The following is a 13,227-nucleotide window of genomic DNA, read 5'->3' on the forward strand; positions in this document are numbered from 1 at the left end:
TAACGTTAATCTTGCCGGCACCTTAAACAGAAAATCTAAACGACCTTGGAATGGGAGGGGACGGCTAATGTATGATTGCCGAAGCTTTGTTAAATGAAATAATTTTTTAGCCACACCATCGATGACGGTCGGAATCAGAATGGAGTGTTCATTTCTCTCCTACCGGTGGAGTGATTAGTGATCATCTTCAATGGTTCTGATATACCTCGCACATGCGGAGGAGGATCAATAGATCGAAAACCAGGCAGTAGATGTGGCCTATGGCTAGGCAGTTAAGGGTGAGGGCTTTATCTAGCGGTTCCTGCAAGTCTTAGATGACATGGTCAAAATTTCTCCGGGGATGCTTATCTTCTGGTCCCTTCTTCCCAAAGCCTGGGGGTATGTCCTCAATTAACCTTAGCTTCGACCATAATAGTCATCCAAGACGGAGTGCGACCACTTGTAAAGACGAGATGCCAACCATCCTTAGGAGTCACGAAACCGCACTTCTGGAGCGTAATCAGAGTTGGAGGAATCTCCATGCGGAATGCAAATGACCAGAACCGTGTAAAATAAAGCACAGAATCGGACGATCATGCTCTATCAACGTGAAATCAGGCTTATCGCTCGCTACAGCAACACTGCAATGTTACCTTCTTTGGCTACTTGACACCTATTGTAGAAGCTCGCGCTTCTCACATACATATGCATTGGATTTGATCCTGATATAAATATCATATTCCTATCATGGTATGTTTTATCTATGACATGAAGCAACCAAACTCAATCGCCAAAAAATTGCGTCCTCTCTTTAGAAACTAAGACTTCACTATACCGTATGTTGAATACGACCAAGAGGATCGATCAAAGTACAATGTCCGCATCCATATCACACCATCAGTCAGGAGTCAAGGCACTAATGCACAGCCAACTCTCTAGCAGTAGTCGCTGCGGTCATTGCCGCCATCTCTGCAGCCACCACCGCAGTAGGTGATGAAGGAGATATCACCATTGTCGCCACCATTGCAGTGGAAGAGGGATTCACGGATATGGCCGTCGTCGGTGGGCTGCCCGGCAGCCCCGAGGGCGCCATTGACCTGGGCCCCGTAGTTGCCTATTGAGAGGGCCTCATTAGGGACGTTGAGTCTGGACGGGGGAAGCAAGTTCACATACCAATATTCAAGAGGTTCCAGCCACAGTAGTTCAGCCCCGTCTTGCAGTTCCTTGCGGCGGCGAAGGGAACCAGTGCAGCAAGAAGAGTGAGAGGGAGAAGGGCGGTCTTGACCATGATGACGATGATATATGAGTTTAAAGAGGAACGGATCTTGTAGAATCAGAATCAGAGTGAGATACTGATGGATGAAGAATGAGACGAAGACTCAGGATAGAGGCGAATTTGTCCTCGTTCTTATACCCAAGGCTCTTCGGCTTCAATCCGGATCAAACCGTATGTTCCCATATCGACGAAATAAGAAAATTATCAAGGATAATTAATACATTGTAGCACGCCTAGTTGGATGCCTGACGCCCTTCCCAAGCGCCTATTAGATATGTTTGGAGAGGTGAGGCATTTGTTGTCCAATCAAGCTATCATACAGGTGCTTAGAGGGTCCTCTTGGCATACCAGGCTCATATTCTTTATGTAGTGTAACCTTCTGAGGCATTTAATATATTCAAACGCCTGATGGAAGGACTTCCTATGTTTGTTGGCTTAACGCTATATGGGCAGATGGCGCAAGTAATTAGTATACAACCTTCCCCTTTCCAAATCTCTCATGATTGAAAATCAACATTCATTAGCATGTCAAGTTGGTAACTGTGATCCTGGTCCAGGTACCACTCAGCAGTCACCACAGCCTCAATGCCCTAACGTCAGGCGCCTGCATGGTCTCTGTGCTAGGCGTTCCCTACTCTATAAGTGCACCTAATTCTTGTACCATTGACAAGCATCTACAAGCTTCAATGAGGCTGGTGCTTACGTGTTGCGGTCTGCAGCTAAAAGCGCCACTCCCTAGGGCTTATCCTTTGGTGAAATCAGGCCTCCCATTGTTGCTTACCAAGTTAACATCTGCAGTAACTGGCCCTGACAAGAGCAATCTGTAGTCCGAAATCGAACCCAGACAGTTCTCATTGATATAAGAAGCAGCCTGCAAAATCACCAAGGGTAGGTAGACAAGCCCCCTAAGAAGCAGCACCACTTCCACTCTCTGGTGTAGAAGAGTCTTATTGCTTAAGCATTCAAAGAGAAGCTCTGTCGCTTGAGCCTCATCCATTGCTGGAATTTTAATTATATTCTGCTTTACAAGCTTTGTTGCGATTTCCTAAAATGTGTGGTTAAAATAGTATATCCGATAGTGTCAGCAAAGAATTCCATCAATTGGCTAGATCATTTTCAACATCTTACACTCAAATCCAGCTCATCAAAGTGAGTTATTACAGTGGGGTCCCAAAAGTATTCGGAGCCCGTTTGGTGACACTAGCGGCATCCAGGGTGTCAAATAGTTTGAGCCCCCAAAACTGTACGGATATCAGATACGTCTACTCCCTTAGGCCCGTTAGAAAGCAGTTGGCAGCCTTAACCCCTTCTGTTCATTTCTCAGTCCGTGCAGTAATGGAGAACCCACGCTCATGAAAGGAGCGAATTAAAATATAGCGAAAGGTGAACATGATCTTGATAGGCGTTATCGCAGTAGCGCACGCGGTAGATGACCCATCCGCAACAGCAATCCGACTGCGTTCGAGGTGCGAAGGTGCTTGTCGGCAGGCTTGTCGGGCTAACTCTTTAGTCAGGGCGCAGCATTGAGCGAGAACTTTACACTTCCTTCTTCACCACACACACCTCCATCATATTTTACGTTCAACTCAAACTGAAGTTACATCTGCATCAGCGCCATGCAGAGCCAGGCTCTATCTGCATTCCAGGCTTATGCGAGCATCACCGCACGGTCGCCTACGTGGCTTGGCTAAATTGCAACTCTTTCTTCAAAAAGTTGCTGTGGGGCCCTAGTCTCAGCCAGCCTCAGCAGCTGGTACTCCGAACTCTCAACGACTGACGGCCTAACACCTGCATTTCAAGTAACATGGATGGGCATCAACGAGTTCGGCAGTGCCGAAGTCCGTCTTCTTCGTCTCTTCGTCGTCAATAGTCGATCATCCGATAAACGGCATCATTCTATGGCTCACGAAAAAGGGTCAAGGCAATGGCATAAATAGAGCATGGATACTTACATTTTCTCAGGAGCACCACCACTGCCTATTTACCCACTGCATCCCGGTTGAATGATCTAGTCCGCCTATTGGAAATGTCTCATCACGGCCTCCCTCTTCCTGGCTCTCCTTTCCAGCTATACTTGCTGAAAGACAACAAAGCCCTTGTGGCAAATGGTGGCGAACTGTCCTTCGTCGACGAGTCGGCGACTGAATTACGCGATCAATATTTGATTGTTGACGAGGAGAGGAAGGACAATGGAACCAGCATTTGTAAGATAAAAACCGGCAAGACAGGCGAGGACCCGGACGCTAGGCTTGCAAATCCTCTGCAACGAAGCTAGTTATTTGCGTTGAGCCACCACGAGCAGAACTTCACGGCTGCCTCACCAATTCATCTCCAGTTCCAGGATGGCCAAGTCGATAGTTGGGGGAATCTTACTGGTGATGATCACGATCTCGTCCTGGTTTTCAAAAGGGCACTTGTCGTTATGGGGGAATGGGATGTTGAGAAAGCCGATTACGAAAGGATCGGAAGGGTCGGTCCTGACACCCATCACTCCAGATATGGGCTAGAGATAGGACCAATGCGCAGGTAACGCATAACCCAGCGGTAAAATCGCGCTCTCGACCCAAACGGGCTCATTTGTACTCGCCACAGTTAGGATAACCCACGTCAACACGAAAGCCATGAACTACGCTGGAATGGACGTCGTGGCTATATCCATTATCAGGAAATTGATATGCATCCTCCTGGCTACGACTGCCTCCATTGCTTCTGCAAGCATTAGTAGGAGAGATATCAGCCGATATGATTTGGACAGCGTTCGGTCATTGTAGCACTTCTGTAGCACCACTATGTTGCCGTCTTCCAGTCATCGGGGATGCATCCCAGCCTTGGTGATGCTTCAAATATCTGGAAAACTCGGCTCCCCGCTGCCAGTCACGCTTCCTGCCATACTCCCATTTACAGCCCGTCTTGTCCTGGAAGCCGTCAAGAATGGAACACTTCGTACACATTCTCAGCCTCCACGTATGTTAACGACTCCAACGACAGTGGTCAGGGGGGCTGGCTTGTACTGGTCTCTTGCTCTACTCATATAGGAGGGAGAGAAGGTTAAAAATTTTAGCAGTATGACAGTACTACTTGAGCTTCGGCTCGTCGTTTTCCGCGACCTTGTCTCTCGTCGCAGCGTTGAAACTATGGTAGTTACACGCTCGTTTGATACGGTATTTGGCCCCTTCCATTTGTTACCAGCGTCTTTGTGGGAAGTAGATCCAGCTTTTTCCATAAGTTCTGCTTGAATAGAAGCTGTCACTAAAGCATTTGCTAGCAACCGTGACACAGCTAAGTAAAAGTCTATGGACTGTGGGAGTCAATACCGCGGGGCCACCACGTGCATATTGAAGCTTTTTGAGGTAGACCAAAATGCTCAGTAATACCGGCTGGGAGAGGCAAGCATGCTGTGTTAGCCGTTCAAGATTATCGCGGACGCTGATGTGTGGGACTGACATGGAGTGAAACCGCGAAATTGGATATGTTCTGTCTGGAGCGATGCTGTTCTTATTTAGGATCTGTGTCAGCCCACCTTGAAATCAACATCGCTAGAGCTAAGGATCGGCCAGCTTGTAGCATTTTTGGCAGATCAGAGCATATCTTGCAGTCTAAGTTGTCTGGGCTGCGGCCTGCATTGGTAGACAAGCTAGACCAGTTAGAGGCAGGGAAGCTTTCTTTAGAATTCCTCTATAACTAAGCCATATACACGGCTAATGTTTCCTTCCAGTGCAGTTGTGTTTTGAGCACGGTCCCAGCATTTCTAACAGTCCTCGACTGTAACGATACGATCTCCTCTAGTGGCTGGAAATGCTATCGTGGGCTGCAACAAGAGAAGAAGGCTCCGTGAGAGCTGCTACTGGCACTAGTTGCGGAACATCCTTAAGGCACTAAGCGTGGAAGAATGTTCCAATTTCAGCGCGCTATGAATCTGGTGAAACCGGATATGACACGTCCACGTTTGAGTAAAATTGCTTGAGAAGGCTGTGGCTGCCTTTCGTGAGGAAAGTATAAACTGGAGACTATATCTCTTATTCTGCAGGACATCACCTCTTCGGAAAGGAGAGCAGGACGACATAGGAGGGTCATCCCACGTCACTTCTCTCACATGGCTGGAGTAAAGGCTGCTTATGAGTGATTAGGGATGTTTAGTCTAGAGATAATCTCACTCTGCGCGATAGACAAATGTGATCCCAGCAGCTGGGTCTTACTCCCGCATTTTCCATATCAAATTAAACTCCGGTCGAACCTATGTTTGGCTGGTATAATTACCAAGGAATGAAAACACTACACAAATGAAACCACACCCACGATCCGAAAGCAACTAAACGACAGACGCGGAGGTAGGGCGCATGCCGGAGTCCGACTGATCTACGGTAGTTTGGGGAGCGCGGCCGGGCGATGCAAGGGTTTCAGGGAAATGTCGAATATCGCTAGGGATGAGTTCCATGAACTCATGACTCGGCCAACGTTGGGCTTGGCTGGCCTCAGTTCCCGTGCGGTACGTGTAACCCCGACCGAGCAGCTGTGAATGACGGATCCGCTGAGCAGATGTATGTATAACGACATTATTGCAGTTGGCGTCTTGTCAGAAGGGAACGCAGTTTGATTAGATAAATTTCTTTCGCTTCACTAACTTGGATGAGCGAGCCTTCAAATTTCCTAAAAGCTACAAGGAGAATGTACGGCGCACATATGAGACCCTGTCGCATTCTGTGCCGACCGCTTTCAATAGCTCTCTCCCCTGATCGCATATTTTGAGGCAGTAATCAACTTGGGTGATAGGTATCCGGTCTGGACTATTGCACTATTCCCTATTCGAATATCACTTAGCTTCGCGCCAGTACCGTCCAATGCCCAAAAAGTTAGGGCGAGGTAGTTCTCTCCATGGTGATTAAGAACACCTTCAGGGATAGGGTAAGTTGTCTGCGGGCCAATATTGTTCACTGTGGAACTGATCAGCAGCTTGTCCGATTCCTGTGCGAACGGGATGTAACGAGGGGTGTACCATATTTTCCAAATTGCCATCCATTTACGAAGAGGCAAATCCGAAATAGTCCTGGCGCGGTAGGATCGTCGATAGCCGAGCTGTTTGCGAATGTAATGCTTGTCGGGATATCGTACCCATGAGGATAGCTGAGATTGAATGTAGTGGCGAAAAAGCCTAGACCGGGCCCCGGCAGCCCATCCATAGGGGACTTATGCAGCCACCCCTGGACAGGGGCTCCAGGAAGATGGAATCCTTGTCTCTCAGCATATGTAGCTCCTTCATTGAGAGGGCCTCGGCTGAGTTCACGATGTCGTTCCCCTTCAAAGTTGCCCGTCATTTTCCACGTAATGTCAGATTTGCTCTCATGGCCGGAAAGGCTGTAATCGAGGATACCTCGCGGGGCCTTCATGGTTTGCACATTAGCGAGAAAGTTTGCATCCAGTCCCATATGGTCAATCAGAACTGTCAACACGTAGGAAGCCCCTTCACTAAGTTTCTCTGGGAAAGCCAAGGTCTGATTGTAGGTTTGCATAGCGGGACTTCCGGTCCATGAGCCGAGAAACGTCGAATTCAACCACACAGAGTGTGCGAAAGCATACCCTCCTTGACTGGACAGGTAGAACGATGCCTCGCCACCATTAGCGATGAAATGACCTCGATAGAGAATGGAACCTGCATGGTAGCCGTAATCACTTGCATAGAGCGATGTGGGTGTAGTAAGTTTTCGGGGATTGTTGGATGTCTCATGATCACACACAGTCCAGCGGCTATCGTCGTAGCATGACTCAAGCTCCGGAAGTGAATCGATGTAGTGCCACCTCGCCGTGTTGAGATCAGGAAAGGCAATTATCGGTGCTTCATACTCAAGGAGGCCGTTTAACCGTCCACTGGTCAATCTCGTCTTGATCTTCTTACCGTTGAATGTAAGAGCCGAGCAACAGCCAGCAGGAGCGGCAATCACTTCGATTTCTGTTGTCGTATTAAGGTCTCCAGTAAGGGACAATATTCCATTAGAGATCGTCGCATTCCGCATGAGATACCCACCTCTAACAATGACCGAGAAATTCGCTCTTGAAGGAGAAACATGCAGACCCACCGGGCCAGGAAGAGGTAAGTCGAGAACCCAGTAATTGTATGCGTGATTTCGCCAGAGTAAATACACCTCCAGCTTATCACCAAAGCTGATGACTTGGCGCTCAGCACTGACATTCCACTGCACGATGGTAACATTGTTGATTCCATGATGAGTGGTCTCATTACCCTCCAGTATCCTCAATTGGTCGGATGCTAGTGGAACAGCAAACTCATGCATCTCACCTGCGCCACCATACATCAATAAAACTGTCTTATATCCTGACTGCTTCCAGGTATAGATTTCAGCCGTCGAATAGATCAGGCTTATACCGCCCATTTCGTAGTCCGTGACATGGATCTTAGAGTCACGGCCATGAAATACTAGAGAACCCCCTAATGTAGGAATCGTGAAATTTCCCACACTGGTATGCACGATGATCTGGTACGGCGTAGACTCGAGGGCACCATAATCCGAGTGTCGAACAATGAGGAAATTAGTCGGACCTCCATGGAGCACAGTAATAACCAAGTTTGAAGAGTTGGTGCGCGCGGAAGAACCAATGAGCGGCCGGGAGACCACATAGGCCGGGGATACTTGCATGAACTGCGCCTGAAGTTTGATTTCGCTGTATTTCTCGCGTGTCACTAGGCGATCTTCACTAATGGGGGCTCCAACATCGTATGAGGTGTACCCGGAAGGATAACCCAGATTACCCCAGTTAGTTCCGCCGAACATCTGAAAGTCATCAGTCGAGAGCCTCGAGTCATACCGAGCGGTAGAAAGTACCATATACAGATTCACAATTGTAGCACGGAGGCTGAAGTTTAGCTTATAGAAAACCCGTGAAAATCCAGGGCTGATCATAGCTGCGCAAGCGTTGACACCTTCTCCACCCCTGGAAAACGTTAAGATTGAGACTTATTCTGGCCATCTTCGTGCGGATTAGTGATCTTACCAAGGATCAGGAGCGCCTCCTTGATACTCTATGATGGCAAATGGGGTTTTTGGGCTTGTATCTTGGTGCTTGGAAAAATTGTACAGGCTCAGAGGGTCTAATATTCGGGTCCAATTATAGGGGTCCTGACCTAGGCCAGACTGTCAGTAACTTCGGTCGAGGTAATCAAGTTTAACGTACATCCAGTCCCCCAGCCAAAGGGATAATTGTCGAAGCCATAAATGTCCACGGCACCTGCACCTGTCCCTGGCGCCCAATTTCCAAGAGGCACAGCGTCATTGCTGACGAATGGCACAACAATCCCTGACCGCCTGTATTGCTCTTCCACGGTAGCCATATAGTTCTTGTCAAGGCAAGCACTGATTTCGTCGATTGATGTAAACCCAGAACACATAGTGTACTCATTCTCCGGCTGGAATAGAACGACCGGGCCGCCATTGTTTATCTGGGCACGGCTGATAATTCTGCCAACGTTCGCAATGTAATTGTTTGTAGCATTCAAGTAGTCTGGAGCTACTGATCTTACATCGCCGTTCAGCCGTTGTAGCCATCCGGGAAGTCCGCCTCCGGATACTTCGGCGTTGATATAAGGCCCAGGACGAGCTATCAGGTATATTCCTGCCTGGGTTGCTGCATCAAAGAATTCCTGCAGGTCGAAGACGCCATCACTTTGGAAGTGACCCGGTTCACCTTCGCATAGTCCCCACATCAAATAGAAGGAGACACCGGAATACCCTAGGGCTCTTATCTTTTGGAAGATGTCGAGCCATAGGCCGGGCGAAGGAAGTCGGAACGGATGGAATTCGCCCGATAAGAATAGGATGCGTTCTCCGCGGACGATGATAGAATATTCATCCCAAGTGACGAGCCCCTGTAGTTGTTCGTCTAGCGGAGGCGGCCCATGCGACGATTCCAATACGGCTTGTTCGGTTTGAACAGCAGCTAGAAAGATATCAAAGAGTAAGAATAGCAGAAAGTGAGATACTAACTTCATGGTAGGACTGTCCGAGTCACTTCGGCACTGCTAAAACGTGCGTGCTTACTAGAGTTAGATTTTCAGAGCAGAGCTTCGGCGACCGCCAATGTGCAATAACTGAAATATATATTTCTGACAAGTATCCCACTAACGGAATCATAAGTGTAGCCTTAAACATGCATTGAGAGAATACTACAATAACTGGCGAAATGTAAAGAGGTATGGGTTGGTTAGCAGACCAAAAGCAGTGTTTCTCATGTGGTTGACTTACTAGTCAGACTTTAGCAGCTGCTGAGCACAGACCTGGTGTACAGGCTGTCATTAAAGTCAGCCACCCACGGTACAGTATTACGTTCTGCACTACTATATTTCACCGGTTGGCGTTGAGTGTGGGGTTCTGAATGGTGACGCTGCCTCCCCACAGTGATACTCAACAATCAGGCTGTGATTTGCCGCAATGATAGCTTACCCTTAAAGAGCTACAGTTAGGTCTCCGCTTAGAAACCCCTAGAAAATAGCAAAGTTCGTATGCTGTCATCGAGTTAGGATACTCCATCCTTTGAGGTTCGAAGGGTGGACGGATGTACTAGTTCCTTTCACAAGTTTTTGGCGTTATATCTGCGTATGCGAAGCTATTGGATATACTTCCACGTATCTGCAAGTGGGTTTGGAAGCGAACTAGGAAGCTGGATGGTTATACGACCCTGGTGTACGTCCTTATTTGGACTAAACCGAAAAGGTGTTAGAGAACGAATACGGTGAGTATTAATGCCTTAATATGTTGATGACGAGGTTCCCTTGTTGATCTCCCACAGCCCTCTGGGGGAAAACCATGGCTAGTAAAGTCTGGAGAGGGGGAGGTGGGGGTGGGTAGGGGCCATACGAAAGGATACGATTACGACAGAAATGCAATCCGGACCTTGAGCGCGCGGGGTGCGTCTGAAAAGAAATTCTATAGTTCTACCCCGGAATGAAATTGGGTAGTTGAGGATTAGAGCTAGCGCGAAGAAGAATGTACATTGTTCGTTCAGGTGAGTGGTATTCTGCCAAGATATACGATCCTCATCCAAGGCCAGGTAGGCGGGTGGGAACCAGGTAGTCAGTCTTTATATCAGACTCAGTCTCCTTATAGTTCTTGTCTCTCTTCTCTCTATTCCATATGCTCTAGTTGTGAAAAGCTCTATCCGTATGGCTCTCTTTCTACGTTTGCTGAGCGCCTACGGGCTGGCACTTACTGTCTGCGGTCAGACATTCAACAACGAAACAACTGGCGAGCTTCAGGCCGTGCTTACAAACCTCGAGCGGCACTGGTCATACGGCAGATCGCCGCCAGTTTATCCTAGTCGTAAGTTTTGGTACCTCTTAAGAAGGGCAAGCACTTGCTTATTCCCCAAAGCTGCAGGAAATGGGGCAGGTGATTGGGCCAGTGCATATGAGCAAGCCAAAGCTCTTGTTGCCCAAATGACAAACGATGAAAAAAACAACGTCACGTACGGTTTCCCATCAGCTAGCAATGGCTGCTCAGGGAACTCAGGGGCCGTCCCCCGGCTTGAATTTCCTGGCCTCTGCTTACAGGACGCTGGAAATGGGGTCCGAGGCTTGGACATGGTCAACGCATATGCCTCAGGCCTCCATGTCGGTGCGGCTTGGAATCCCGACTTGGCATATAAACGCGGCCAATACATGGGGGCAGAATTCAAACGGAAGAGCATTAATGTAGCCTTAGGGCCTGTTGTGGGACCATTGGGTCGCATTGCCCGTGGAGGACGGAACTGGGAAGGATTCTCCAATGACCCTTATCTCTGCGGCAAGCTGGCGTACGAGACTATTATTGGCATGCAAGAATCTGTTATTGCGAGCGTCAAGCATCTGGTCGGCAACGAACAGGAGACAGACCGCAACCCATCCGTCTACTTAGTAAATGCGTCCGTATCGTCCAATATTGATGATCGGACAATACACGAGCTGTACATGTGGCCATTCCAGGATGCAGTGAAAGCTGGCGTGGGTTCGGTTATGTGCAGCTACAACCGTGTGAATAACAGCTATGCCTGTCAAAATAGCAAGAGCTTGAACGGTCTGCTCAAGACTGAACTAGGATTCCAGGGCTTCACTCTTACCGATTGGTATGCGCAACATACGGGCGTCGCCAGTGCAAATGCGGGTCTGGATATGGCCATGCCTTATTCACCATATTGGGGATCCGGCAACTTGAGTCTTGCAGTTGCAAATGGATCCATGACTCAATCCCGGCTGGATGACATGGCCACACGTATAGTTGCTACCTGGTATAAATTCTCGAAACTTAAGAACCCTGGGGCTTACGTTCCCATGAACCTGAGTGAACCGCATGAAATTATTGAGGCCCGCGATCCGGCATCTGAGCACATTATCTTTCAGGGAGCGATTGAAGGTCATGTCCTTGTGAAAAACGTGAATAGCGCCCTTCCCCTGAAGAAACCAAAGATCCTTTCGCTATTCGGCTATGATGCTCCTGCTGCGACGAGCAACTCCCAGACAGCAGCCTTTAGTTTCCAGCAAGGGCTAGGCCTGGGCAATACCCTGTCGTACCTAGGAGGACAGCTCTTCTCATACGAGATAATGGCTGCTCTGATGGGAAGTTTTCTTGTTAATACGACAGGACCCGGTGTTGCACTCAACGGAACTTTGATAACAGGTGGCGGATCAGGCAGCAATACTCCAGCATATATAGATGCTCCGTTTAACGCCTTTCAACGTCAAGCAAAGCTTGATGGCACATATCTGTCCTGGGACTTTTACTCTCAGGACCCTGGTGTGAATGCAGCCAGCGAAGCATGCATCGTGTTTGTGAATGAGCAATCTTCAGAAGGCTGGGATAGACCAAGTCTAACGGATAGTTATTCTGATACACTTATTACGAATGTTGCCGCAAAATGCAATAATACAATGGTTGTGATCCACAATGCCGGAGTACGGCTGGTCGATACGTGGATCGAGCATCCAAATATCACTGCGGTGATTTTCGCGCATGTTCCGGGTCAAGATTCTGGTTCTGCCTTGGTTGAGATCATGTATGGAAGACAATCACCTTCGGGTCGTTTGCCTTACACTGTCGCAAAGGACCCAAGAGACTATGGCGCACTACTCGATCCAGTGTATCCGGATAACTCAACCATGTATTATACTCAATCTAATTTCACTGAGGGCCTCTACACCGATTACCGCTACTTCATTGCTAACAATATCACGCCGCGGTTCGAGTTTGGGTACGGTTTGACTTACTCGACATTTGATTACCACAATCTCGAGGTCCATATTTCCGGTCATGCGCTGAAGTCTTACTTTCCACCAGGGTCGGAAATCTACACAACGACTGAGCCGAAACCTCCAGGTGGTCTAGATTCCCTATGGGATATCGTGGCAACCATCAGCTGTACTGTCACTAACACCGGGGAAGTTGATGCTGCAGAAGTCGCCCAATTGTACGTTCGCATTCCTGGAGCCGGGCCGGATCGACTTCTGAGGGGCTTTCTCAAGCAGACAATTAGCCCCAGGAATAGTTTATATTTACAATTCCATCTCACTCGACGTGATCTGAGTCAATGGGATGTCTTGACACAGCAATGGGTGCTTCGTGACGGCACGTATGAAGTCATGGTCAGCAAAAGTGTCTTGGACATACAGTTGGCGGGAAATCTGACTATCACCTACGATGCCATATGAAAGTTATTTAATTATTTCGTCTACCAAATTGGTCCAGGAATATCATGGGAATATAGAATTGCGGGCTTTAACTGAAAGCTGCCGGTTTGCTGGTGTTGGCATCCTCTGCTACGCCAGCACATCTACCACTCCCGTTCAGCCAATCAGAATGCGACAATCGGATACTTTGCACCTTCTGCACTGTATAAAGCTTTCATCAATGCTTGCCACACTAGGTACATAACTCGCTCGTTCGATATCTAGACACGGATTCAGACTTTCATTCCTACTTTTCTGGTACTACTTT

General features: G+C 48.3%; 3 protein-coding genes across 3 annotated transcripts; 1 reads left to right on the forward strand and 2 right to left on the reverse strand.

Annotated features, from left to right (window-relative positions):
- Nucleotides 1–699: 699 nt before the first annotated feature.
- On the reverse strand, nt 700–1,363 carry BDW43DRAFT_282070 (uncharacterized protein). Its single transcript, XM_032042584.1, has 2 exons — nt 1,153–1,363; nt 700–1,093 (listed from the first exon to the last, which is right to left on the reverse strand). Exons 1-2 carry the CDS (start codon nt 1,265–1,267, stop codon nt 915–917), a joined length of 294 nt encoding a protein of 97 aa, XP_031898493.1. The 5' UTR covers nt 1,268–1,363; the 3' UTR covers nt 700–914.
- A 4,605-nt stretch (nt 1,364–5,968) lies between these two features.
- BDW43DRAFT_320672 (glycoside hydrolase family 35 protein) lies at nt 5,969–9,254 on the reverse strand (the record flags this gene model as incomplete). Its single annotated transcript, XM_032049131.1, has 5 exons — nt 5,969–6,186; nt 6,249–8,040; nt 8,092–8,200; nt 8,261–8,390; nt 8,441–9,254. The coding sequence occupies 5 exons, from the start codon at nt 9,252–9,254 to the stop codon at nt 5,969–5,971; spliced, it is 3,063 nt and encodes a 1,020-aa protein (XP_031898494.1).
- A 1,170-nt stretch (nt 9,255–10,424) lies between these two features.
- BDW43DRAFT_301595 (beta-glucosidase) lies at nt 10,425–12,941 on the forward strand (the record flags this gene model as incomplete). Its single annotated transcript, XM_032045077.1, has 2 exons — nt 10,425–10,581; nt 10,633–12,941. 2 exons carry the CDS (start codon nt 10,425–10,427, stop codon nt 12,939–12,941), a joined length of 2,466 nt encoding a protein of 821 aa, XP_031898495.1.
- Nucleotides 12,942–13,227: the final 286 nt, after the last annotated feature.

This window comes from Aspergillus alliaceus (genome assembly GCF_009176365.1).
Source record: "Aspergillus alliaceus strain CBS 536.65 unplaced genomic scaffold BDW43scaffold_33, whole genome shotgun sequence".
In the NCBI taxonomy this organism is placed as follows: Eukaryota; Fungi; Ascomycota; class Eurotiomycetes; order Eurotiales; family Aspergillaceae; genus Aspergillus; species Aspergillus alliaceus.